This window comes from Rhamphochromis sp. 'chilingali' (genome assembly GCF_963969265.1).
Source record: "Rhamphochromis sp. 'chilingali' genome assembly, chromosome: 12".
In the NCBI taxonomy this organism is placed as follows: domain Eukaryota; kingdom Metazoa; phylum Chordata; class Actinopteri; order Cichliformes; family Cichlidae; genus Rhamphochromis; species Rhamphochromis sp. 'chilingali'.
The window spans coordinates 30,070,202-30,098,194 of record NC_137939.1 but is presented as its reverse complement, the minus strand read 5'-3'; the positions used below and the strand labels follow the sequence as shown (position 1 = coordinate 30,098,194).

The following is a 27,993-nucleotide window of genomic DNA, read 5'->3' as shown; positions in this document are numbered from 1 at the left end:
GGGTTTGATTGCTTGGCTACTTTTAAGATTGGATTTTGAGACAATTGTGACTGTTGTCATGACTCGAAGGAGGTCTAAACATGGTAAGAAATCATTATTCTTTTGAACATTTGCAGCAAATGTGCCTCACGGTACCTTTTAAAGTACAGTTTTCTGTACTCCAAGAGCCACCGTTCACTTACCACACGATTATGTAACAGGGTTCCAAGATGGAAGCAGTAATGTCTACAGTAAAGGTCAGCAACAGGTGCTGAGCTTTTAATAAAAACATACAAAAGAGGCGGTTTGAACACACAGCTCAAATTGCAGCCAAGCATGGAAAACATGGATGCTCTGGTCAGTGTGTGTTGTGGAAAGGTTTGGCAAAGTGACTCAGACACTGAGGTCAGTACAGGAAGGGCTGCCCTGCACTAGAACAATAGCTGGGATTTAAACAATTCTTGCATAACTTTTCCAGCCTGCAGCACACAGACATGATCCTGTTATAACAGAACATGGGAAATTAAGTTTTTAGAAGGGTCTCCTTGTCCTTATGTAAGACATTGCAAATTTACATCTGCTTGTTTTGCTATTAACTGACAAGGGAAAACGCTACCTTCCCATTTTACTTTCTCGACTGTTAAAGAATAAAATCATTGTGCTGTTTTTTCTTCACACAGATTTTGTTCAAGCTGTTTTCTTGATGGAGAACTACGTCAGAAACAGCAGTTTTCCACCAAGGCGGCGTACACCAGAGTTGGGGGACGTAAGTCACCTGCATCTATAAACGAACACAAAAAGCCAAAAGTGTGAACTACAGGTGTAAGGTTTGAATCACAGGAAGAAATATTGAAAAATCCATTCAAAACTGAACACCTGTTATGAATTTTATGATTTCATAAAGCTTTAATGGGTACATAACACTTCAACACCAAAGGAAAAACACCTGTGAACTAGAACTGCATAAACGCATTAAGTGTTGTCCTCAAACCTAAATTACTTTCTGCCCTTGAAGCAGTTTATCTCTGCCTACAGGCCCAGTTGAGCCAGGCAGCTGGATAACCTGATAAGTGTGTGGTCTATACAACGTGCTGCAGCTTGTGTGTTTTCCTGAACTACTGTACTAAACAAACTTTATTATATAGTACCTTCATGCAACATTATACCTCCTTTAATACCCCTGACCCCAATGTTTGTGTGGATTCACCCATTTTTTTTAACAGTTCAGCCAAGAAATGATGCAAATTTGTAACAAATAAGCCAGTTATTTTACAGAAAGGGTGCACATTTTTAGCAAATTACTTGTTTGACTAAGACTTGAGTAAGGTTTGACATCTTTGAAAATTTCATCTCTAGCATTCAAGAATGAATTTGAGTTGAAATATACACATCATATTTGTCTACTCGCTGACGTGTTTTAACAGAAGGACAAATTGTTAAGGTTCTACATGCACACGAGGTCAAGCTAAATACGTCAAACGCCGTTTTTAATTAGGTGGTAAAACTGCCAGAAGAGGCAGTCTCTCTGATGCAGTTTCTTGTGAAAAGCCAAAGAGCGCACACACGCAACGCAGCAACAGTGCGCCTGTGCCGCGAGGGATGGCTGAACAGTACACGACTCGACCTCAATGAGGCAGCAAGATCTGAGTTTGATGCAGGACCTGCCTGGAATTACTAGGAGGACAAAATGCGGAGTTATGAGTTCACATTGTCGCCGTGTTGAGTCGCCGCTGTGCAGTAATGAGTGTGAGACGGGGCTATCCAGATTACTGTGCCGTGAATAATGTGTAGAGCTGCCGAGCTGCAGATCTTCTGACTGGGAAACTTGTTTGTCGGTTGTTTTGATCCGAAACAAGATGCATCTCTTTCGGACTCACAATTACCAAGTGTTCCCGGACCGCTGCTCGGTGGAAAAACAGACAATACGGGGCATCAGCTGGGTATGCCTCTTTAATATTTATACATTTACTTAAGCGAAACGACTGCGGAATATTTCATGGAACATAAGCAAGAATTGCTTTTACTGCATGGTGTCACAATATGCGGATAAGAAGAGATGAGAATGATGACTACGATGACATCATAATTCACTGTCTTTTTATATTGATCCGTTCATTTCCAAAGTAACGTGACTTAAAGGCTTAGCGTTCATTAAGAAAAAATAAAATAACATAAAAAGCTTATAAATTTGAGGTGTTGGCACAAAATAGGGCTTCCAAGATGTCATTTGCTTTCTTGCTTTAGTTCATATGAAATCACTGCTGGTAGAGCTACTGCGAGGGTAAAAGACTGTAATCATAATTTGGTATGCAAATTGGTATCTCCTAAATGTCTGACACATGTTGCCTAAAAGGCCCTAAAAGTATCCTTTACGTTGCAAGTAAGCTTCGAGATTTGGTGCTGAAATAGGAAAGATGGAAAAGTGACAGAACATTTCTGAAGATCTGGGAGCAAAATGTGTGGTTGTGTGAACAGTGCATGTAACTGAGTACAGCCCAGTTTTGTGGCACTTCTCTGTTTATTTGATGTCACTATGCTGCCTTTCCTGCTCTATTTACTAGTTTTCCCAGCCTTACTTTCTCTGTATACTAGCCTCATTATAGAAACCACAGCAGAAACAATTGCAGCTAACAAGCCTACAAATTAGTTAGTTAGAGCAAATTAATTGACATCAGCATTTTCATGAGTCCAACTTTTCAAAATTCCCTCTGAATTATTATTATAGCTTGTTTTCATTGTTATTGATGTTGATGTTTTGGCTATTAAACAGACCAAGGAGTGTGAACCCTTCTCTTCTGGTTGTGGCTGACTGCGGTAGCATTTCTTGCCACTGTCTTAGTTTTTGAAAACCTATCATCAGTTGATTCCAGGAAAATAGATGGAATGTCATCCATTTAAGCAGCTGTTTTAGTCATATACAGAATAAATAAAATTAGCTCAGCCTTAACTATGTAAATCAGCTGGAGTCTCTGCATTTTGTAGATATTCAGGAACGCTTCCAAGTAGACTGAAGCAGGTTCCTCTATTGTTGTAGCAGTTGGCTGTGGTGACACAGGAAGGTAACAAAGCATATTTCATTATTATTATTTACCTCGGGTTATAAATAGTGCATTGTTTATTGTTCACGTTCCCTGAAACACCCTTGCTCAGTTTACAGAAGAGTTTGTAGAAGAATGCAAAATGAGGGAGGTTTCGGTTGCCAGGTCACAGGAAGACACATAACAGCGCTGAAAGTCTTCTAAATTTACCTGATTTTTAACTATCAGGGGGCCAAAGATAACGTGCAGAGACTGTGTCCCAAACTACCTGCTTTTACCAGCCAAATATCAATGTCATACTTCCGTGAACTAGTTAAAAGTTCTGCATGAACAGCAACAATTGCTTTGGATTTTTTTACCATAACACTATGATGCACAACACATTAATCTAGAAGTATAAAAGTATCAATCTTTTTTTGAACGTCAGAAGTATCGCTGAACCGAATAAAACCGAGGGATATCTTACAGCTGACAAATTACAGAACTTGAAAACATGCTAAATCATCCTAAATGCAAAATTGACAAATGCATGCATTCACATTGTGCATTGTGCATTTCAAATATTGTTTGTGCTATGCCAGCACATTAGTGGAATCTGACTCTGTAACAGGTAATAGCAAGCCTGTATGCTGTATTTGGTTTTACTCAAAGCTGTTTAGTTGTTTGGCAGTAGAGTGATATCCAATCTTTCTATTCATTGTCGTGTGTTATTAGTAATAAGCCCTGAAGGTTAAGCTAATTCTTTCTCTGAGCACATGAGGCAGATAAGAGCACAGCTGAGCTCATTTTTCTGTCATCATTTGCAGCATCCCTCCTGGACTTCTTGCTCCTGCATACCAGTGCTGACACATGGACACAATGCAGAAAAAATACCTCACATACATAAGGGTTCCTAAGTGTGTCTGTCGAACAGATATTGAAATGTTCTCCACATGTTTTTAACTTACGAGGCACGTTTGTTTTGATTGGCTCATAAATTAGCTATGCTATGCATAATGTTTCATGGAGTTACTGCCATTCAGTGGCAATTGGGTTACAAGCTAAATTGTGGTCCATTCAGGCTAATATCACATGATGTAGCTGCCTGTACAGCAGGCCAAATAAAACATGCCACAAAGTGTGTGTGCAGTAGAAGCAGAGAAACCGATGTCTATCTCCGATGTGAAGAATCACATCAGCTACTGTTTGTTTACATGTCTTCTATGTCACGTGAGTGCTCTGCATATTTACCTTTTTTTGTTTTGTTACAACTCTTACAATCCATCAATTCAGTAGAAAGAGAGAGATTTGTGTTAAAGTGACACTAGTAAATTATTAGAACTGTGAGGCAAGTTGAAACGTAGTGTGTCCTTTATATTTTCAATTAGTTACACTGAACCCAATTACCTTGGGAATACAGACAGACAACAACAGCCGCAAGATGGTCATAAAAACATAAAATCTAAGCAACAAAGGGGAAGTCTGACTTGGGTCAAAGTACAAACGTGGGAATGTTGAATATTTTTACATGGTAGGACGTTAGAGATAGCAATGATTTGACTCTTTTAAGTGAGCATTTCAAGAGTGTAATGAAAAATCATCAATATTGTTTACCTGTGGCAGCTGCTTCAGTATTAATCTTTAAATATTCAGGTTCAATTACTTTTTACATGAAAGGATAGTCTGTAGTTTAAAGCAAATATTTGTTTTAATGAAATTCAAAGAGTTTAACCATGTACCTTCTGTTGCCGAGGTCTAAATACTCTTTCCTCCCACTTCATTACACACACTTGACAACCACCCACACCATGTTGGAGACAATGGCACATCACAGGTTGAGATAATGCATCTGTAGTGACCTTCATACCAAAGAAAAGAAAACAATTTTCCGTTTCTCGATGGTCCAGCTTGGTTGTGTTTTTTTCAGACTAGCTACAACAAGATTGTCATCAACAACCAGCCCAGCTAGTTCCTGTGGAATGCTGCTCCCAAGCAATTTATTTTCTTTATTTTAGAGGTTTTAGATATGGAGAAACGGTTCACTGGGTATAAAGTATGTCTTTCTGTTTCTCCCAGACTCCACTGCCAGAGGCTCTGAATTCAAAGGACACTATGAAGCAGGTATGTGTGCCAACATTTAACAGCATTTCAGTGGTGCTTTGAGACTCTCACTCTGACCATAAGGAGAACCACAATGTGAGAGCAGAGGTAAGATTTAAAGCAGAGTGTAAACACCTTCACCCCTGTCCTGAAAGATAATTTAAGCACATGTGAGATCTATTGTTGGTTATCACTAATTAGCTGATTAAACTCTAGTTAGCCTTTGACAAGTTTCACTGCACTGGTGGCTTTAGTTTTACTGACCTCCAGTATAATTCAGAGTTGCAGAGCTTGCATCCTCTCAAACTGCTGAACTTGTTCTTTTGTTGTTTATAATATCCTGCATTACTACTCAACCGAGTTTTAAAAAAACACATTCCTTGCAGGGGCAAGCAGTCATAAGGAGTCTAAAGAGCACTCCAAGGCCCACAATAAATTGACCCTCCCCACTCTCCTGAGTCCTACCTAACTCAGTCCAGGCCCCTCATGTTGCTTTATCTCAGCTTCTTCAACAGCATGCCAAGTAGTGAACCTTTAAAACCCTGATAAGAAGAATTGACAGGGAAAGTGGCTTCTGTTTAGGTTCAGTGGTCTCCCTGCGACAGAAAAGGTAGAAAGCAGTACAGAGAGTGCATCTTTCAACTCCTACCCATATGGAAAAGAAATAGTAAAAACTTATAAAAGACTTGCATAAGATGTGGCCTACTTCATATAGTGAATCATATAAGGCTTATATGATTTACTCATGAAAGTGGCCACTTTCTCATTACTTTCATATATTGTTTTCATAAGTATCCAAAACATACAAGTTTCATTTATGTAATTTTTCAAGGGATCTTATATCTGCTTTTAATACAAGTTTCACACAAGACAGATACAAACTTTATAAGATTTATATATATCTTTTCCATGTGGGTAAATAATCAACCCTGTGAATATTTTCGGGTTTGTAAAGACACAGAGGGAGGACAGAGCAACTGAATCTGCAGGAGACATGTGTTGCTAACCTCATTGGGGTTTTTTTTTGTTATTGTTGCTTAGCAAATGTTTGCTCCCGATTCTAAAAGTCAGTAGTGAGCATCATACATTATGATAGCACTGTACAGGATTGGTGTTTTTAATAAGCAAGGTTTGATTGTGCTCCAACATTTTCCAATTCAAACATGAAATGGAAACGGAAATCTGTCTGTAATCTCTGAAAAGCTTTTTTTTTTTTACCGTACATTTTTACCCATGTTTGTGGTATATATGTTTGCTGAAGAAGTGTGGCGTTGTTGTTTTTTCTCACAGAGAAAGAGAGGGGTAAAAATCAGCCCAAAGATGAAGCTGCTTGTCAACTCACTCTGTGCTTCTCACACAACACAGCCCACTGAGGTCAAAGAGAAAGTAGAGAAAGGTCTCGCCTACAAAGGAGACATGCAGTGAATGCTGCACTCATCAATATTCCACTGAATGAGACAAAGGCATGAAATTAAACATTTTAAAAGAGCATGACTAATGGTTTTAGTCACCATCAGATTTAAGTCAAAAAGGATAAGACAGAGAAAAGATAATCCAATTGAGCTGTGATAAAGACAATTACAAGCTTTTCTCAAGCATCTAGCATGTTTGAGTAAACTGTACAACCTGTAGAACAGCTGTTCTTTGCCTGGTCCTGCAAAAATTGGCTGTAGTAATTTATAATCACAGATTAGAATCATTTCCTTGACAATTTGAGTATGATCTAGTATGGATCACGTGAGTATTATACTATACATATTCAGTCATAAATCACCTAATAATGTAGGTTCCTGACTTTAAAATTACCTAAACAACAGTATAGTGCCCTGTCATGAATATATTATGGCCGCCTGTCCAACTGTTATAGATGGCATATACATCACTGGAATATTTCTAACATTTTGAGTTATTTTCCAGTGTTAGAAAATCAGCACTGCTCAGTGTTAGCCATTGTTAATCTTCAAAACTGACTAGGTTACTTTTAAACATATAACACTGTCAAAAGTGTTAATTTAACACTCAACAGTGTTGTATTTAACACTCAGAGGTGTGGACCCATATAGACACTCTCCAGTGTTAATTTAACACTGGAGATTTTGCTGTGTATGCACGGGCTGAGTGTGTGTTGTACTCTGTGTCACTGACTGGCACACCTGTGGGAAAAATGTTTGCTCTTTAATTTCACTCACTAGAAACAGTTACATGTGTGTTGTAGTTCTCAGATAATGGGATTAGATGGCCTAGTTCAGGAAGCCGACTCAACCACATATAGTCAGCAGCAGAGGGCTCACAGTGATGTATGGCTTTTGATGTTGTTTTTGTAAGGAATGAGTTAGGTAACTATACTGTGGTGGGGCTTGCTAATTTCTTGTTTTTGATTTATGTATGTTATGTTTTGTTTTACTTCATATGTTTATATGTTTCATATGTTGTTTGTTTAATTTAAGACAAAAAAAAAATTAAATGAATGAGAGGTAAAACTTGAGGGGGTAGGGACAAATAAGTAAATACTTCAGCCTACTCCTTTTCAAACAAATAATGGAATGATATTTTGTAATGATTGTGAAGGCACATGTTTGAAATGTTTGAAATAAAAATGAACTGAACTGAACTGAACTGAAGGTAATGGAAAGTCGCCTCATCAAGAAAATAAGTTGGGAGTTGACAGGCATGAGAATGTGACTGCAGGAGCCCCATGGGAAAATGGGCCTCTGGGAATACAAGTGACCTCACGACACACTAACTTCAGCAGGGCACAGCAGAGGCCTCAGGACGCATTTACTCTGTTGATGTCAGGTCTGGGAAGAGTCCAGTGTCAGGGCGATAGGTTAAAGTGTACACTGTGCCCGCAGCTGTTAATTGCAATTTTAAATTTGAATTAACAACTTTGTGTGAACTTGGATTTACCAAGGATGTGTTATGGCCCACTTTAAATAGGGAAAACCAGGGGCTGTGTTGGAGTCATCGAGGCATGATGTCAGCAGATAAGTCAAACAGTAGGTGTTTTTACATCCTGAATGAATTGCAGAAACCTACAGGAGACAGAAAGTAGTTTCTGTTGCTGGCTTCTTTGCATTGCATTCTTAAGAAAAGAATATAGGAAGTAATCCGTGTTGGATTTTGTGTGAATCTCCAGGTCACCACCTTAGACAAACAACAGTGTCTAGGGGAAAATCCACAGCCTGTGTCAAGCATGTAATCACAAGACCTGTGGGAGTCAACCAGGGAGGCGCAGAATTAAAGTTTGTGCGACTGTCAGTCATTGAGACAGTAAATATCGTTGGGTGGTAGTTTAAATCAATTCTTTTATGTTCAAAATACAAAGCATAAAGCATGAGAAGGTCTAAAATTGGAGAGCTGAATTTCAGCCACAAACAAAGTACATTCTTGTTACGTAAGCTTTGCCTCTGCATGAGTGGCTGGCAGGTTGTGCACCCTTGTGTGCAGGTCTTTGTGAGTTTAAGCCTGACCTCAGTGTGTTATGTGCAGCTATGTGTATTTGTATTACCAATATTGTTGGGACTATAGGGACAAAAAGAAAGCCCCCATAATCTCACTAAATTTGAAGATTTGGGTTTAGGTTAAAGTTATGGTCTAGGTTAATGCAACCCTTTATATTATGGTGTGTGTGTGTGTGTGTGTGTGTGTGTGTGTGTGTGTGTGTGTGTGTGTGTGTGTGTCTGGGTGTGTGTTTGTGTGTGTGTGGTCTGTTTGTCCCCATAACAACCCTTATAGGGACAAAATGCCTGTCCCCATGAGTTTAAAGGCATTTTTGAGACTCAAAATGTGGTTTTAGTGTCAGAGTTACAATTAGGTTATGGTTAGGTTCAGCCATTCATTTTTGATGGTTAGGGTTAGGGTAGGCGGCTATGGAAAGCATTATGTCAATGGGATGTCCCCACTAAGATATGAAAACAGGACTGTGTGTGTGTGTGTGTGTGTGTGTGTGTGTGTGTGTGTGTGTGTGTGTGTGTGTGTGTGTGTGTGCTGTTGAGAATGAGTGGTGGGGACATCAAAGCAGGTTAAAGGGAAACTAGTTCAGAGTTGTCATACAGTTTGTTGTTGCTCTGTGCTGGCCAGAGTCAGAAGCTGGAAAGTCAGTGAAGTTTCAGAGCATTTAAGTTTGCATCTTTAACACCTTTTCACCTCTGTGCAACCCCCAAAAACACTCCATTACACTTTGACACCTATGCAACCCCCACAAACTCTCCATTACACTCCAACACCTACAGAAGTCTCCACACACAACATTGTTCAAAACTGAGGGGGAAATTGTCTTCCTCACTTTCACAAACACTCGTTTCTTTTGCTGACTTCGGCCTTTCACCAACCCAAAAATTGGCAGAAATTGTGTTTATAAAAAACACTTCACCTAATACAGTAACTTTGCTGTATTTGCTAACTTCACCTATCTTTCATGTTTATCAAGTTTCTCTCAGATCGCGTGGTGAAGGCAGCCAGATCAGTATATAGTGTCATGATTGAGAAGAACCCTGGTCTGATCCGAGATAGAAAGCATCACCTCAAAACATACAGGTACCTATTCTGGCGATGTGCTTTAGTTCATGATTAAAAGTAACAGTGTCTCTTAATTACATGCAAATTTCTCTCATAGGCAATGTTGCTCCGGTAAGGACCTTGTTGACTGGCTGATGACCCAAAATGAAGGCCTCCAATCAAGAAGTCAGGCAGTGGGAATATGGCAGGTCTTAGTGGATGAGGGAATACTTCTCCATGGTAAGAACTGAAGAGCTAACTTTTGAAGAATTTAGTATCCATCCATCCATCCATCCATTTTCATCCGCTTTGTCCGGGGCCGGGTCGCGGGGGCAGCAGCCTAAGCAAAGAGGCCCAGACCTCCCTCTCCCCAGCCACTTCCTCCAGCTTATCCGGGGGAATACCAAGGCGTTCCCAGGCCAGCCGAGAGATATAATCTCTCCAGCGTGTCCTGGGTCTGCCCCGGGGCCTCCTCCCGGTGGGACATGCCTGGAACACCTCACCCAGGAGGCGCCCAGGGGGCATCCTTGTCAGATGCCCGAACCACCTCAGCTGGCTCCTTTCGATGTGGAGCAGCAGCTGCTCTACTCTGAGCCCCTCCCGGATGGCCGAACTTCTCACCCTATCTCTAAGGGAGAGGCCGCTTGTATCCGCGATCTCGTTCTTTCGGTCACTACCCACAGCTCGTGGCCATAGGTGAGGGTAGGGACGTAGATCGACCGGTAAATTGAGAGCTTCGCTTTTACATTCAGCTCCCTCTTCACCACGACGGACCGGTGCAGCGTCCGCATTACTGCAGCTGCAGCCCCAATCCGTCTGTCGATCTCCGGCTCCCTTCTCCCATCACTCGCGAACAAGACCCCAAGATACTTGAACTCTTCCACTTGGGGCAGGAACTCATCCCCGACCCGGAGTGGGCACTCCACCCTTTTCCGGCTGAGAACCATGGCCTCAGATTTGGAGGTGCTGATCCTCATTCCCGCTGCTTCACACTCGGCTGCGAACCGCTCCAGTGCGAGCTGGAGGCCCTCACCCGATGAAGCCAACAGAACCACATCATCTGCAAAAATCAGAGATGAGATTCTGAGGCCACCAAAGCGAAAGCCCTCCGCCACTTGGCTGCGCCTAGAAATCCTGTCCATAAAAATTATGAACAGAACCGGAGACAAAGGGCAGCCCTGGCGGAGCCCATCACCCACCGGGAACGAGTCCGACTTATTGCCGGCAATGCGAACCAAGCTCTTGCGACGGTTGTATAGGGATCGAATGGCCCGTAGCAATGGGCCAGACACCCCATATTCTCGCAACACCTCCCACAGGACACCCCGAGGGACACGGTCGAATGCCTTCTCCAAGTCCACAAAACACATGTAGACTGGTTGGGCAAACTCCCATGCACCCTCAAGTATCCTGGAGAGGATAAAGAGCTGGTCCAGTGTTCCGCGACCAGGACGAAAACCGCATTGTTCCTCCTGTATCCGAGGTTCGACTAACGGACGAACTCTCCTTTCCAGCACCCTGGCATAGACTTTCCCAGGGAGGCTGAGGAGTGTGATCCCCCTGTAGTTGGAACACACCCTCCGGTCCCCTTTCTTGAAGATGGGGACCACCACCCCGGTCTGCCAGTCCACAGGTACTGCCCCTGATCTCCACGCAACATTGCAGAGGCGTGTCAACCAGGACAGCCCTACAACGTCCAGAGCCTTCAGGAACTCGGGGCGGACCTCATTAACACCAGGGGCTCTGCCACCAAGGAGTTGTTTAACTGCCTCAGTGACCTCGCCCCCGGAAATTGGCGGGTCATTCCCCTCATCCCCAGACTCTGCTTCCTCCTCGGAAGACGTGTCAGTGGGATTAAGGAGGTCCTCGAAGTATTCCTTCCACCGCCTGACAATTTTCTCAGTCGACGTCAGCAGCGCTCCGCCAGCACTATACACAGTGCAGGTAGAGCACCGCTTTCCCCTCCTGAGACGTCTGACGGTTTGCCAGAATCTCTTCGAGGCAGCCCGAAAGTCTTTTTCCATGGCCTCTCCGAACTCCTCCCACACCCGAGTTTTTGCTTCAGCCACTGCCCGAGCCGCATTCCGCTTGGCCTGTCGATACCTGTCGGCTGCCTCCGGAGTCCCACAGGCTAACCAAGCCCGATAGGACTCCTTCTTCAGCCTGGTGGCTCCCTTCACCTCTGGTGTCCACCATTTGGTTCGGGGATTACCACCACGGCAGGCACCAACCACCTTGCGGCCGCAGCTCAATGCAGCAGCTTCAGCAATGGAGACGCTGAACATGGTCCATTCGGACTCAATGTCCCCAGTCTCCCTCGGACTGCTGTTGAAGCTCTGCCGGAGGTGTGCGTTGAAGATCTCGCGGACTGGGGCCTCTGCTAGACGTTCCCAGCACACCCTCACTACGCGTTTAGGTGCACCAGGTCTGTCCAGCGTCTTCCCCCGCCACCTGATCCAACTCACCACCAGGTGGTGATCAGTTGACAGCTCAGCCCCTCTCTTTACCCGAGTGTCCAGAACATATGGTCGCAGGTCTGCTGATACGATTACAAAATCGATCATCGACCTACGGCCTAGAGCATCCTGGTGCCACGTGCACTTATGGACACTCTTATGTTCGAACAGGGTGTTCGTTATGGCCAAACTGTGATTAGCACAGAAGTCCAATAACAGAGCACCGCTCGGGTTCAGATCAGGGAGGCCGTTCCTCCCAATCACGCCCCTCCAGGTCTCGCTGTCGTTACCCACGTGAGCATTGAAGTCTCCCAGCAGGACAACAGAGTCTCCAGGTGGAGCACCCTCCAGCACCCCCCCCCCCAGGGACTCTAAGAAGGCTGGGTACTCTGAACTGCCACTTGGCGCATAAGCGCAGATGACAGTCAGGACCCGTTCCCCGACCCTAAGGCACAGGGAACAAACCCTCTCGTCCACCGGGAAAAACCCCAACGTACCGGCAGCAAGCCGAGGGGATATTAGGATACCCACCCCAGCCCGCCGCCTCTCACCAGGGGCAACTCCAGACTGAGACAGAGTCCAGCCCCTCTCCAGGAGACTGGTTCCAGAGCCCAAGCCATGTGTAGAGGTGAGCCCGACTATATCTAGCCGGTACCTCTCAACCTCACGCACTAACTCAGGCTCCTTCCCCACCAGAGAGGTGACATTCCATGTCCCTATTGCCAGTCTTGGCAGCCGGGGGTCAGTCCGCCAGGGCCTCCGCTCCTGGCCGCCACCCGGCACACAATGCACCCGACCCCTATGGCGCCTCCTGCGGGTGGTGGGCCTGCGGGAGGATGGGCCCATGTCTCCTCTTCGGGCTGTGCCCGGCCGGGCCCCATGGACTAAGGCCCGGCCACCAGACGCTCGCCCTCGGGCACCCTCCCCGGGCCTGGCTCCAGGGCGGGGCCCCAGTAACCCTATCCCGGGCAGGGTAAACTGTTCCCTCGATGTCCTTTTCATAAGGGTCTTATGAATCGCTCTTTGTCTGGTCCCTCACCCAGGGCCAATTTGCCATGGGAGACCCTACCAGGGGGCAAAAGCCCCCAGACAACATAGCCCCTGGGATCCCTGTGACACACAAACCCCTCCACCACGATAAGGTAGCGATTCAAGGAGGGGAAGAATTTAGTATTTTGATGAAAAATAGGAAGGATACTTGTCATGTGTTGGGTGAATTTAGGGCTTCTTGTGAACTGTAGATGAATGTGGAATAATGTCCAAACAAATTACTTTTCATGTATTCTGATGATAATGCTTTTGGTAGCACTTAGAAATGTCCCAGACATGCTCGAGTATCTTGAAATCTGGTGACCGAGTCTACCATGACATTTGTTTTGCGTTGTTATTTCAGTCAGTCAAGTGTTCACTAACCACTTAAGCTCTTTGGATGAGACACTGTCTTCCTGGAAGAGACCACTCCAATCAGGACAGAAATGCTTCATCATCAAATGAAGGAACTCACTCAGAAAGCATTTGCATTTATTTCCATATATCTAAAGTTTTATAAATGACCGGCATAAAACTTATCTAAAAATTTACTCATCTGCCTCGTTGTTGTTTCTAAAGCAACGTGTGTGTTGGAGTTGTCTAACCGCATTCTTGCATTTCATTTTAAGGGTTTTATTTTCTCTTCTGTGTTTTGTCTCAATCAAAGTGAAACACGAGTTGAATTTCCTCGACAAGGACACACAGTTCTATCGCTTCCAAGACTCCCAGTTTGGACTTAACCACATATTGAATGAGAAGGATTCAGAGGATGAACTAGGGGAAGCTCTGTCTCTGCTGTCTCAGCTTGGTCCTGATGCTCTGCTCACTATGATTCTACGTAAATGGTCAGTTTGTTTAGTTGTTACATGAGCATTTCCTCATGATAACCTGTATTGTCAGAAAGCTTCTTACAACAAGTTCAAGGTGCTAGCAAAGTTACTGTATTTTGTTTTGTTTGGCTTATTATGTTCTTCTTCTTTCCTTTTTTTTTTACAGCCCCAGTCAGAGGAGTCCCGAGGACTTGGAGGTTATCTACGAGGAGCTGCTCCACGTCAAAGCTGCCGCTCATCTCTCCTCTTCAGTCAGTCTCTATAAACTCCCCTAACATTTTTAAAGGCTCTACATATTGATTTTTTTTTTAATGTGAACTGTTATCAAGTTTTCGTGATAGTTAACCATGGATTTGATCTGATATATTTTATTAAAATATTTTTTTTTAAAAGACACTATTCTACTTGCATACATCAACCATAATATTTTTCTTTTGTATTTTATGCCACATGAAAGAAATGTTAAAAATACACTGGAAATATGAAAGTGAAAATCAAGAAAAACCCATTTACAACAATGATAGCAAAAGGTATCAGTGCGCTTCTGTCTGTTCTTGTCCTGCTGTGCCTGTAGGTGCGTAAGGAGCTGGCAGCAGTGCTGGTCTTTGAATCACATGCCAAAGCTGGAACAGTCTGTGAGTTTACACAGCTTCATTGTGTTGCTGAATCACACGATAATACGGTTCTTATGCACAGAAAATAGCATCTTTTTCTGTGAAACATTCATTGTTTCCAGAAAATAAGATTAAGACTATTCAGACCGTCTAATGTTATAATTAATTTCTTTGTTTACTGTGGATAAGAAGATCATCAGGTCTTTTTTCTCTTCAATCCTACCCATTTCTTTAATGTTAAAGCCATATTTAACAAAGTACTTTTAAGGAAGGTGCTCTCAAGGTGTGATCTTCTAGGAGTTGTAATGGTTAGAAAGATATATGACTGACTGATGTGGTTTCTTTCTGCTTGTTTTTCAATATAGTGTTCAGTCAAGGGGATAAAGGAACCTCTTGGTACATCATCTGGAAAGGCTCTGTAAATGTGATCACGCACGGCAAGGTAAAGCCAGTGGTTCCAAATTAATAAAACCCACTGTCTCTAATAAAACACGTTGCAATTGATTTCAAGTATGCTGTATAGCTCAGAGTATTGTGTGCATATAGGGTCTGGTGACTACTCTACATGAAGGTGAGGATTTTGGGCAACTAGCTTTGCTAAATGAGCAACCTCGAGCCGCCACCATCATCTTGCGAGAGGACAATTGTCATTTCCTTCGTGTTGATAAACAGGACTTCATAAGGATCCTCAAGGTTTGTTGGATTTCCTCTTACTGCATTTTTATCACCAGAAGTTGTCTGTCAGACATCGGGTGCTTACTGAACACATGTAGCCCCATGTGACAATTTAAGAGATGTGAGATTCACGCAAATTTTCAAATAACTTTTCAAACTGGTTGTCATCCTTCTCTGTCCTTCAGGACGTGGAGGCTAATACAGTGCGACTGGAAGAGCACGGAAAGACTGTGCTGGTGTTGGAAAAGAGTGCAGACTCGACTGAACAAGGAGGAGCAGGGAACAGCAGCAAGTAAGCGACTCTGACCTACTAACTTCTATAAAATACTGCAGTTAATTTACAAGTAGGTTTATGATCATGAAGACGCTTTGCCTGGGTGTGGGCTGATAATGCATGGCTCTAATACAAACACTGCATCACAATAAGTGATGATTACATAAATTTTTTTTAAAGATGTGGTTAACCGTTTATTAATGGAGTATTACCTAACACTCACATAATAGGCGGACTTTAACCCTGCCTTTCTGAGTGACGTGTTATCAGTCTTGAACCACTTTATCAAGTATGAAGGTCAATTAAGTTGATGCAGGACTCTTATTTAGATTACGTTTAAACCACTTTCTTCTCTTTACTTGTAAATCTACACAATTGAAAAGAACATTTATTCTCTGAACATTCAGTCCCTTTTTGTGCTCTCAAAGTTTTGAATTGAATTTGATTAATATAGCAATCAATTCAAAACAGTTCAAGGCACTTTATATTGCATTGTAGAGATCCTTTGATGTTGGAGAGAAAACCCAGCAATCAGACGATCCCCCATGAGCAAGCACTTTGTGATTATGGAGAAGAATAACTTAGTTTTAACAGAAACAGACCTCCAGCAGAACTATGCTCAGGGAGGGGCAGCAATCAGCTGGCTGTGGAGGGGTGAGGGAAAGAAAAGAGGAAAAGAGGAGAGCATAAATAGACAAGAGCATAACAAAGTATGTGAGAGAGTACACAAAAGTTAATAACATGAGGTAGCGTCATGTAAAAGCATCATGAGCGAAAGAGGGGTGTGGAAATTAGAGATGTGCTGGAAGGTGAAGTGTTTTAAGCAAACACAGTAAAGCTATGATCTGAAACAGACAGAGCGCTATTGTCTACGCGGCTGTGATATACAGCTAAGAACTTTCAAAGTGTTGTAAACACAGTCTGCTAGACAAACTATGCAATGATTACGTCAAGAGACTTTTTGTGCTTCTTCTTTTTGAGGAGATAACAAGTCAACATTTACACAACAAATACTTTTTAATTAATTTATTGCTTTATTTATGTGGATCAATGTAAGGCAAACACAAGGTTTTGAAAGTTATTCTTTGTTTTTTTTCTGTCTTGCTTTTTGCAGGTACACAGTTATGTCAGGAACACCTGAGAAAATCTTGGAACACCTACTGGAAACAATAAAGTTGGAGTGTAATGGAAATGATGCTATAGGTGACACTGTTAAGATTACAGATACCTGTTTTCTGTTGTTGAAAAATGTTCAGACCAAGTCAGTTACTTTGTAATCACTGTATTATGGTGATGATTGTGTCCCTGCAGCTTCTTGTGTGAGTGACTTCCTGCTCACCCACAAAGTCTTCATGCCCTCCAGCCAGCTCTGTCCTGCACTACAGCACCAATATCCTACAGTGTCATTTATACTGACAACAGTGAAGCTAGTGTTGTTTATGAGAATTACTGTAGTCAAACAAAGCTGTATTATAGTGTATTTTTGTAATATAATGGAATTCTCAGTGCATTTTATTACCAGAATAAATTGTTATAGTTAATGTTGTTTTTATTTTGTAATTAAGGTCTTATGTGTTATACCCTTAACCAACATTGCACTTACCAGGCACAGCTTGCTGAGGGCTCAGAGCAGGAGAAGACTGCCTATGTTCTCAACATTAAGCAGAAAGTAGTAAAGTTGGTTGGCCAGTGGGTGGCACTGTTTGGCCTTCACCTGAAAGAAGACCCTATTGCCTTGGACTTTCTGGAGGTGAGATCTCAGCCCCAAAGTCATAAATTAAAATTTTAAACATATCACTGTGTGATTTTTGTGTCAGTATGTTTTTTTCATCAATCATTTTATTTTAATGTTGGGGTTGAAACAGAGATTAAAGAAAGATATGGCACCGAATTCACAACTGTTCAACGTGCTGAAGGACTTCAGAGAAAGGAGGAGGACAAAAGTGTACGCACTATCAGATCATGTTTCATATTTCTTAACAATTCACAAGTCATAGATATTCTTCGCATACTATTTAACACTTTAATTCTTCTATACTTTTTCAGGTTGGAGAATGGCTATCAGTCACTGAGCAGGGTAAGTTATTGAGTGTGTGGAAACAAAGTACAGGTTTCTGGCACAACTTCGCCTACTTCAAAGGTGCATGGAGAAGAGCAGATGTCTTAAGAGGCTGAAGCTCCAGCAACTCTTGTAGTATGAGGAACAACCCATTAAGTAAAGAAAATTGGCCCTTTTTCAGAGATATCATGTCCAAGAAAATTCTCTTACAGTAGCAACTCCTTAAGGTATTCCTTAACTGGATCATATTTGAGCACTTTTTAAATAGTATGTTTTCTATGGTTTTAAACCAGTTTTTTATCCTTTACCATATTTTGTCACAGTCCTGGGTCAGTGACCCAGTGTTTTGGATTTTGTATTGTTATTTTTTATTAGTCTTTGGTTTCATCTTGGTTCATATATATCAGGGTTTGATTTCTGTTTTGCATTTCAAGTTCTTTAGGTTTTGGTTCCTGTGCTCCTCATGTCCCTGTACTCAGTGCACCCTCTGTTTACCTGCCGCGGTCCCACCTTTCCTGTCTAGTCAGTATCGTGTGTCTGAGTCTGTGTCTGGAGGGTCTGTCTGTGTGTTTCCTGTTTTACTTTGAGGGTCCGTGTCTCAGGTTAGTGTATTCTGTCTTGCTTCCCTTGAGCAATTAGATTCAGGTGTGTCGCCCTCCTGTGCACCACTTCCTTGTTACCAAGTGTGTGTATTTAGTGTCCGTGTCTTCTACTGCTCGTCGTCGCATGGTACCCTCACTCTAGCTGTGTGTTCTGTCTCCCTTACCGGTTTAGCTTATGTTTGTATCTCTCGGTTTAGTTCAGTTTGTGTCCAGCAATAAAGCTGTTAAAGCTCACATCTGCCCTTTTCGAGTCTACATTTGGGTCCTCTATCCCTGCCTGGACACAGCCATGACATATTTAATTTATTTTGAGGGGGGGCTCATAAGGTATAAGGCCCAGTTGGCCTTATATCTATTGGTGAATATGTATGCTGAATAATTTTCTACTAAAAATAAAATTTCCTCCCCAAAAATACACATTTGAGTGGATTGATGGATATGTATACCAGACATATATCACAGCTTGTCTTTTCTACTTAAACTCTCTACTTAAAATGTGTTCTATTTAAAGTTGTATCTGCAGTATATTTTTGATAACCCTGACAGAGGCTAAAGGCCAAAATGAAAGTTTTTCTTTATACTACAAGTCCTACTGGAGCTTAAACCCTTTGGGATGTTTGCCAAAAAGTGTGACAGAGTGTAAGAAATGTCTTTCTACTGCCATTAGAGAGTTTAATGTCGCTGAAGTGTCACTGAGTCGCCTTTTATATTATTGGCAGAACCACCAGTTTGATTGGTTTTCAAACTTTGAGGAGTCAGTTGGGAGGGTTCAACCAATCAGAGCACATGATAAAGGTGAGTAAAGCTCAAACACTACAGCTGACAATAATCAAGAAAACCAAATCCCCATAATAAGGATAGAAGTCTAGTGGGGGATATTTAAATAAATGAAAAAAGGAAACGACCTGAAATTGATGGCAAATCTTACAAACATCATACATAAACTTTTACATCTATCTTTACCAACAACTTCAAAATCAAACCTGGCCAAATTTGTGTCTGAAATATAGCTAAACAGTATAAACAGTTTTGCTAGATGTTCATGTTTAATGTTCACTAAAAATACTGAATATAAAGTTCAACTTGGTCACTATATGCATTAAATAGCAGTATGGAATAGAAAGCGTGGCAAGATCCGCATCTTCAGCACCAATGTGAAAGCAGTCCTCCTGTATGGGTCCGAGATACAGATACAGATTTTCATCAGCAAGTGCTTGCGACACATCCTTAACATCAGATGGCCTGAGAAGATCTCGAACACAGACCTGTGGAAGAGAAGCAGCCAGAATCTGGTCGGTCAAGGCATCAAGTAGAGAAAATGGGGCTGGATAGGTCACACACTCCGAAAACCGTCCGACAACTTCACAAGGCAAGCACTGGACTGGCCGCCTGAATGACGTGAACCCAGCTGAAGAGAACGCCCCAGAACAGTCCGTTGGCGTGGTGTTGTTGCAGCCCTATGCTCCACCAGGAGTCTACAGGAAAATTGATTGATTGATGGAATAGTAAAACTAGTCAAAAATGTTTTAAATGCTAAGCTGAAGTCCATATCCAGGTTAGAGTTAGTTTAAATGAACACGTGAATGGCCATGATGACAGATGTTGGGAAAAGGGTTTAGAATCAGTGCTTGTGACGTGTGTGTCACGCAATATGTCAATAAAGGACAACAATCTCAGTATCCAGTAACTTAACAGGCACCATTAGTCTTTAAATTAATCACCAAATTAGCATGATGTGACATTTTATTTTCTGTCCTCTTCTGATTTAGTGTTGTATGAGATCTACAGGCCAGACAACAAACCTCTCACTCCGATGCTGCCGGTGAATACATCTGTACAGGAGATAATGTCAGCATTAGGAAAAGCTGGAGAAGATCATGTCCTCATCAAAATGAACTCCACAGGAGGTGGGAGGCATTAGTCATATGTTTTTGTTTTGTTTTCTAGAACCAACACTTATTTTTCATTAAAATAATCAGTTTTTTGTAGATTGCTAGACTAATGTACTAACAGATGAGTAATTCTGTTTGTCATCAAACCTATGTCGTGTTCACAGAATTTCAAATGCTCTCCTTTTTTTTTAATTACGGTGAAAATTACTCTGTTTCCTATGACTGCGCACAGAAAGAGCTCAGCTAAAGCTGGATGCTACTGCAGTCTACACCGCCCTGGGACTCAACGAGAGACTGTTCATCTGCACAATCAGCGAAGTGGAACAACTGGTGAGGATTTGTTTTCTTCCATAACTTCTTTACCATTTTTTGGTCTATTTAGTTTATTAAAACACACTTATTAAAATACATGAACTCGTTGTCTGTCTGTCCACCAACTCCTCCTACACAATCAGGGGTTGAGCAACCAGACTTGGAAGACAGGTACATCCTATGTCCTTTATCTACATCAGATATTGCTGCCGGTTGTTATCTATGGCAGACATTATGATGTTGCCTAGCAACCAACTATCAACAGGCTAAAAGGATCTGTTTTCTGCATTTACGCATGTACAGCACCTATGAAAACATCCTATCATTTAATTTTGTAACAGTAACATCTCATTTATAGCCACAAAAGCTGAATCATACACAATATTATTATGTTTCATAGCAACTACCTAGCAGCCAAACCTAAAACAACCTATATTTTGCATTTATGTACCTGCAACACCTAATAAAAGCCTCATGTCATTTTCATCTCACAGCCAAGTTTCACCATAAAGTACTGTAGCATGGTCATGAACTAGTAACGATTAATATCATCCTATTCTATTTCATAGAAAATGAGGAGGGGATTTAACTCACGGGATATATTCTAAATATGTTTGTTGTTTATTATGGTTTTTCATATTATGGTTTTGTTGAAAGCAGCATCCCCAACTATAAGGCGAGTCATTAAATGTTCACCTGAACAACATTGTTCCTGATGATTTTCATTCTCTCTGCCACTGCGCCGTCTCTCTCTCTGTCAGACACCTCTAAAGGAGCAGCAGGGTCCAGAGCAAGGAAGCGCTGACGTCCTTGAACAGATGTCTTCTAAAGACATTGCCAGTGAGCTCACCAATTATGACTGGGAGTTGTTCACTGCCATGCACGAGGTAACTTGGCGGCTATGATTGATGTTTCGTTTGATTTTACCAATCAACTGCTTCAAAACTGCTTCAGAACACTAGAGTATTAACTAGTAATTAACTTTAATTGTATTGAATTTGATTTATATAGCATATTTTACAAAAATTGCTATTTCTGTGTACTTTATATTGTAAGATAAAAGCCCTACAACATTAGAGAGTGATACACAATGATCTGGTAATCCCCTTTGAGCAAACACAGCCTGACGGGAGTGAGAAAGAAGAAAGAACCATGCAGGAAGGAGAAGACTGTTTTGGTGGCGAGGGAACCTATAACAGCATTTCCTTTTTGGTTTTGAAGCCTTTTTGTTTCTCAACAGTGTATTTGCCTGTTGTACATTCTTTATGCATGTTCTGAAGTGTTCTGCATTTGTTTTTGTTTTTCTCTGAATTGTTGTTTTTGTTGCATTTTCTAAATGTTGTGGATTTCCCTTTGTAGTTGTGTTTTGTATCTCATGGCCACTACGCCCATAGCTGTTTATTTGCTCACTGACATACATAACCAAAGCTCAAAGTAGCATTCGTGCAACAAAGAACTTTGCATGACTCTCAAACTTTACCGCCTTTTATCTACCAGTATCATCTCTGCCATCAGATTATTTGGGTCATTTCCTGCATGCCTCACATTTCTAAAGAAACAAAAGATACCTGCAAAAGACTTCCTGTCCGCTTGTTTCACGGTGTGTTTAAATTATGCCAGTGGTTGTGACTCATTGTCTGTGTCTCTCCAGGTGGAGCTGGTCTACTACATTTTTGGGCGCCACAAATTCCCTGGAGCCATCACGGCTAACCTAGAGCGGTTTGTGCGTCGCTTTAATGAGGTGCAGCACTGGGTACTGACTGAGCTGTGCCTATGTGAAGACCTCGTGAAACGTGCTATGCTGCTCAAGAAGTTTATCAAGATCGCTTCAGTGTAAGAATTAATTGCATAAACCATACATTTAGCCAAAGCAGGTTGGCCACTGAACAAATAAGCATCTCAACAGTGAAACCTACTGACCTCACGCATGTCTTGCCTTTTTCCCGGCCCTAAAAGGCCGATGGGGTGTTGTCATCACCTTACCGGGTGGGCGGTGTGGACAGTCAAGTTTATGGTTGCGATAACTCAAGAATGACGCAATGTAGGATTTTGAGATTCATGCCATAGGTGCATCTACTATAAATCAAATCTCAGTTTAAATCTCAGTGACGTCAGCTTCAAGGTCAATGTCACATTTTAATGTAATGACACAACAAGGAAGTCATCTACGACTTTCAGAGTCATACCATAGGTGCATCTACTTTACCAGTAAGCAACTCATAGTTTAGACTTGTTGATTGAAACCTCAGATGGTTTGGTGCAAACGTTTGGCCACGGGCGACCGTGGCTCAGGGGGTTGGGAATCGCATCTGTAACCGGAAGGTCGCCGGTTCGATCCCCGGGCTCTCTGTCCTGGTCGTTGTGTCCCTGGGCAAGACACTTTACCCTACTTGCCTACTGGTGTTGGCCAGAGGGGCCGATGGCGCGATATGGCAGCCTCGCTTCTGTCAGTCTGCCCCAGGGCAGCTGTAGCTACAACTGTAGCTGCCTCCACCAGTGTATGAATGTGAGAGTGAATGAATAGTGGCATTGTAAAGCGCTTTGGGTGCCTTGAAAAGCGCTATATAAATCCAATATATTATTATTTATGGTTCACAGAGAAATGTGTGAAATATGTGCACATTGCTTTGTGCAGTGGAGCACAGTCGTGCAGGAACAGAAACAGGTTTTCACCAAACTGTTACCACAACATTCGAACCATTGAATTGTTACTAAGACATTGAAAATGTCTTAGTAGACATTGAAAATGTCTTAGTAAGCAGAAGCATTAAGGTTTTCATTCTTTGAAACTAAAAGATCCAGGCCAACTCATTTTTTATCCACTGAGGTGCGGCCCAATACTTTTTTTGTATATAGTATACATTTAGAAGAATTAGCATGGTCTTATACCAAAAAAAGAAATTGATACAGTAAACATTAATATCCTGCTTAATATCATATATTGTAATCATACAGGTATTTTCACTGTGAGTATCCGGGCAGGACCTTTGTACTTACTTTTGTCCCCCCATCTTAAACTTTATCCATCCACTTCAAGGACTGCACTTTATTTACAGTCATGTGTCCTCTCCATCACAGATTAAAGGAGCAGAAGAATCTAAATTCATTCTTTGCTGTGATGTTTGGCTTAAGCAACAGTGCAATTCAGAGGCTTTACAAGACCTGGGAGGTGAGAGCCCCCTTGAGGCAGCAGGCATGATAATAATAAATGTTCTGCCACACTTATTAAACAAATACTTTAAAATTGACTTTGCAATCTTTTGCTGGTCTGTTACAGAGAATACCCAGCAAGACAAAAAGGATTTACTGTTCTCTTGAGAGACTCATGGTAAATTATACTATGTACTCAGCTTTGAATAAGTTTTATAAATGTCCTAAACAATAGATTTTCTTTAAGGTTTCTAATGGTCTGATTGTGCTATGCTCGCTTATTCTTTTAGGACCCTTCACGCAACCACAGGGCATACAGACTGGCTATAGCTAAACTCAGTCCTCCTTACATTCCCTTCATGCCTCTGCTGCTGAAAGGTAACAGACACCAGTAAATCGCAAATCCACTGGCAAGTCCTTATTATTAAGATACTAATTACTTCTGTCCCTTCCTATATCTAGATATGACGTTTATCCATGAGGGAAACGCAAACTACGTAGACAAACTGGTCAATTTTGAGAAAATGGTATGGAAAAGTTATTTTCAAATGTTGTTATGTAATTGTTTCCTTACAAATCATATCCTCAGTATAGACTGACTTGAAGAGTTTCCTTTCTCACCTTGTCGTAGCGAATGCTTGCCAAAACAGTGAAAATCGTTCGAGGATGCAGAAGCCAACCTTATGGTAAGTGATAGTTTGGCAGCAAAATGATCGGGCCCACTGACTTCATACCTTTGAGACTGTATGCATTCAGGAAAAGTTGGAAGTAATTCACAGGCATGTTGGAGTAAACACATACAATGCAGTTTTGTGCATAAATCGGGTAAGATAATGTTTTATTTTCCCTCTGCAGTGCCTTCATCTCCACAGAGAGGCCTGGCAGATCGTATGTTTCTGGAAGGCGCTGCTACTCGCTTGTCTACATGTAAGCCACATCTCTAATGCCATTCGACAGTTTTTAATATTTTCTTCATAAGATCTATAGAAGGTTCAGTTTAACCTTGTTTCTACAAAAGTACAAAAACTTAAACATATGCAGATTCAGGCATGATTTTAATCTTTTCTAGATTCAGATCACGCCTTTCCTCTGCGGACTTCCACAAACATCCGGCACTATATCCAAAACCTGAAGGTGATTGACAACCAGCGCAAGCTTACGCAGCTATCGAGAACAATCGATTGCTAGGAAATATGACTGAAAATGTGCAAGGACTGTGAAACTGAAGCAAAATCACAGCCGAAAAATTAACTCTGTATAACGGAATAAAACCTCCAAACTCATCTCAATTAGAGGTGGGAACTGGACCTTTGGAGATGTAGCATCCCATGGAAATTCATTGTTACTTAAGGAGTTTGGACATTACTGGAGAAGCTTTCTGCACAGCAAAACATTGACAGTCAAAATGGGCTCTGTGCACAGAAATGAGCTCCAGTGGCCCTGACTCTGTGTTGACAGGACTTGTGGTTATTCAGAAAGCCTTATGTCACACTGGTGTCTAAACATTTCAAGTGATCCCTTCAAAAGGAAATGTTACAACATGATGTACAGTGAAGTATTCTTGTCTTTGGTGTCAAAATTCATTTTGTGAAGTTTTTTTATACTGCTGTCTGTGGAAGAATCACATTGTTTTTTCCACAAAACTGCCATAAGAACACAGACCTGTGCCACAATTAACCACTTTAGGTCAGTGCACAAGTGTTTTCACATTAAATATATTGTATCAGATCATGTTTGGCACTAACTGACATGCATAATTTCGTATATTATTTTCTAAATAAATTATTTTCCCACTAATGTGTATTTAATGACAGTACAAACATGTTTAAAAAGGAATCATTTTATTTAAAGTACAAACCGTAACAGGTAAAAATTGACCTTCAAAGAGCCCCCATTCCACCTGACATTAAAGGGTCTCCCCAATATGGGGTGAGGATATTCACAATTCTCCATCTTATTAATATTTACAACACCTTTTTGAAAGTCCTGGCTAAGACATGTAAATAACAAAATGAAGAAACCAGTGCTTTCTCCTGATGTAACTGAGGAGGAAGAAGTAAAATTATCCCATCATTATAAATAATGATTTTCTGTGTTTCGTTTAAAAAAAAAAAAACAATGTCTACTGACTACATTTTAGGATAAAAATAATTTTCCAAACGCAAATTTTGTGGACTATCTGGAAAATTGTATCTATCAACTACAAGGGGATTTATGAAGAGAATTTAATGAAGCAAACAAATGCATTGCAGACGGTCAGTATGATGCTGTTTGGACAGGTGCAACACCAGAGCACATAAATCACCAAACTAATTCAACATACCAGAAATGTGCTTGTATTTTTATGAAAATCTATGCTACAAAAAGTGAGATCAGAAAGGTCCTGCAGTGGTGAGTACATATGAAGTGGGAAAAATCCTTGAAAAACAAAAACTTTCACACCTGAAATAATGCTTAGTGAGAAAAAGCAAGTGAACCACCAACAAAGGATTTGGCTACATGTTCATCACCTTCACACGTAAAGGTCTGATTTATCACAAATCAATCACAAACAAAACATAAATCAAAAGAAAGCACTGTAATATTAAAACAAGTGAATATAAATATTGCACTTCCAAACAACATGTAGTTCCCAGTGCCTAGCTGTCATCCCTTTGTTAGAGGTATTTATGCTATCAATTTTAAAAGTAACGCAGAACTGGTTAAGCTCAATTATCTCAAGCTACTGATGTGATTGGCATAAAAAGGACTAGGCAGTGGGAAAGGTAATAAGGCAAAAACAAACATTCATAAATATACCATCCACACAAATGCATGTATTCATGAAATCTCGCATGTATACATGTAAACACACACAACTGGAACGGTAACTGACAAGCACTAAGTATTTACATTAAGGACACATTAAACTTATGCATATGTCAAAAGAAACCAACACGAGGCATTTTAATGTTGCGTCCCTGCAGCCTCTGGGTGTGGGATGGCTTCAGCTACTTCTCATTTTAAGCATGGGCAGCATTTACACAAAAAAAGAGAAAAAAAAAAGAATAGAAAAATACAGTATCTCACAGCAACACACATTTTATGCTGAAAAAGAATCATTCTGCCTTCAGCCTACTGTCGAGGCTACAGGATTGCTGATTGTCATGTCTTCAGTTTAAAAAATATATATATCATTATATGCTTATTTCCTCCACCGTAAGCACAATTTGCTTCATTTAGGCTTCCATCTTGAATGAACCCAATCCAAACAAAGCAGGAGTAATGACATTAAAACTAAATCTTGAGAACACTGCGTTTTGACAGAAGCACCACACTGCTTCAGGCCTTACATGAGGTTTCACAGGTCTGTGGTGGTTCCAGTCCCATCCCAGTCGACTACACAACAATGACATTGCCAGCACTGGTAACTCTCGACTCAAACATACAGGATTTAAACAAAGTGATCAGTAGGAGTCAAATTCAGAACTCAAAGGAAGGTCAGTCAGTCTTTGGTGTCTTTGGAATAATATCAGTAGATTTCCTTTGAGTGCAAAAACAACTTAACCCGGCACTGTCCACCAACCTGAGGCAGAGAGAGATCAGTTCCATGGTCGGGTGAGAAATGTCCATCTATGCATTTTTTTAAATTTCCGGAGTGGTGGAGTGGTGGAGCATATCCCAGCATGCACTGGGCAAGAATCAGCACCTCTGAATAGTTGGGATTTAAAATTACTTAAATTTTAGCAAAGGAATTGAATTACAATTAGCTATGAAATCTGAGCTTTAAAACAGGTTTTGTTGTTAAATATTTGTCGATGTAATGTAGCCTTTACTAAAGGCAGATAAACAGTTTTCTTATTTTTTGTCAATTAAATGTGTTTAGGAGATATCAGAATACTTTCAGGCCTCAGCAGGCAGCATAATTCACAGCTCCTAGATGCCACAAGCAACATGTGGCCATATCCTGTTAGAGGCAGCAATCATATCAGATCATTAGCACCAATATAAGGCAGTTACAGGGAAATAACAAAATGATCCATACCAAGAATCCATAAAATTAAACCCATCTTCCTGCATCTGCAGGTTGACGGTAGCCTGCATTTCTTCTGCAGTCGTTTTTTGTTGTACAGTCCAATGTTAGCCTTATGCATTGACACAAGTTCCATTTGATAACAGTCCAACCCTGCCAGCAAAAAAGACATAAATTAAAAATAGAAAAAGAAAACATTCATTTGGCTTTGAGATCTTTGGAGTTTTGTCTTCCTCTAGTGCAGCACAGTGGAGTTCCAGTAGTCTTTCTTTCTTGTAACTCTTCAACTGCTTCTGTCTTTCTTTCTTTTTTTTAAATCCACTCTACATATTCCACCACAATTCTCCGTTGCAATCATATGGCCAGGTACTGTGGTTTTGGTAGCTTTGGTGGTCTTTTAGGCCTCAGAGGCAGCCTGCGGTTTGAGTTCCGCTTTCTCCATGGCAGTGCCGTAAGGGTCAGATCGTTTGAAGAAGCCCAACTGCAAGAAGAAAA

The 27,993-nt window shown here is 41.3% G+C and overlaps 2 protein-coding genes across 2 annotated transcripts in view; one reads left to right on the top strand and one right to left on the bottom strand.

Moving 5' to 3' along the window:
* The first annotated feature begins 26 nt into the window (after nucleotides 1-26).
* Nucleotides 27-25,605, top strand: rapgef3 (Rap guanine nucleotide exchange factor (GEF) 3). The gene is made up of 28 exons (XM_080898792.1): nucleotides 27-83; nucleotides 660-745; nucleotides 5,073-5,117; nucleotides 9,526-9,632; nucleotides 9,712-9,833; nucleotides 13,746-13,923; nucleotides 14,075-14,159; nucleotides 14,483-14,543; nucleotides 14,888-14,964; nucleotides 15,069-15,215; nucleotides 15,383-15,489; nucleotides 16,586-16,674; nucleotides 16,783-16,871; nucleotides 17,078-17,221; nucleotides 17,337-17,416; nucleotides 17,518-17,548; nucleotides 18,852-18,927; nucleotides 19,902-20,039; nucleotides 20,257-20,354; nucleotides 21,098-21,223; nucleotides 21,988-22,169; nucleotides 23,415-23,505; nucleotides 23,614-23,664; nucleotides 23,777-23,864; nucleotides 23,949-24,013; nucleotides 24,118-24,172; nucleotides 24,342-24,413; nucleotides 24,556-25,605. Exons 1-28 carry the CDS (start codon nucleotides 59-61, stop codon nucleotides 24,672-24,674), a joined length of 2,634 nt encoding a protein of 877 aa, XP_080754918.1. The 5' UTR covers nucleotides 27-58; the 3' UTR covers nucleotides 24,675-25,605.
* itga5 (integrin, alpha 5 (fibronectin receptor, alpha polypeptide)) overlaps nucleotides 25,587-27,993 on the bottom strand; it is a 35,308-nt gene continuing 32,901 nt past the window's right edge. Inside the window, exon 30 of the mRNA XM_080898790.1 lies at nucleotides 25,587-27,979. Within this exon, the coding sequence (XP_080754916.1) occupies nucleotides 27,896-27,979 (84 nt within the window). The 3' untranslated portion in view covers nucleotides 25,587-27,895. The remainder of the gene's footprint in view (nucleotides 27,980-27,993) is intronic.

Bases quoted from the DNA above. Each gene is read 5' to 3' on its own strand.
- rapgef3 (XM_080898792.1), top strand. From the start codon at position 59: ATGACTCGAAGGAGGTCTAAACATG. The intron at 14,544-14,887 runs GTGAGTTTACAC...TTTTCAATATAG, and splicing joins TGCCAAAGCTGGAACAGTCT to TGTTCAGTCAAGGGGATAAA. The intron at 18,928-19,901 runs GTGAGTAAAGCT...CTTCTGATTTAG, and splicing joins AATCAGAGCACATGATAAAG to TGTTGTATGAGATCTACAGG.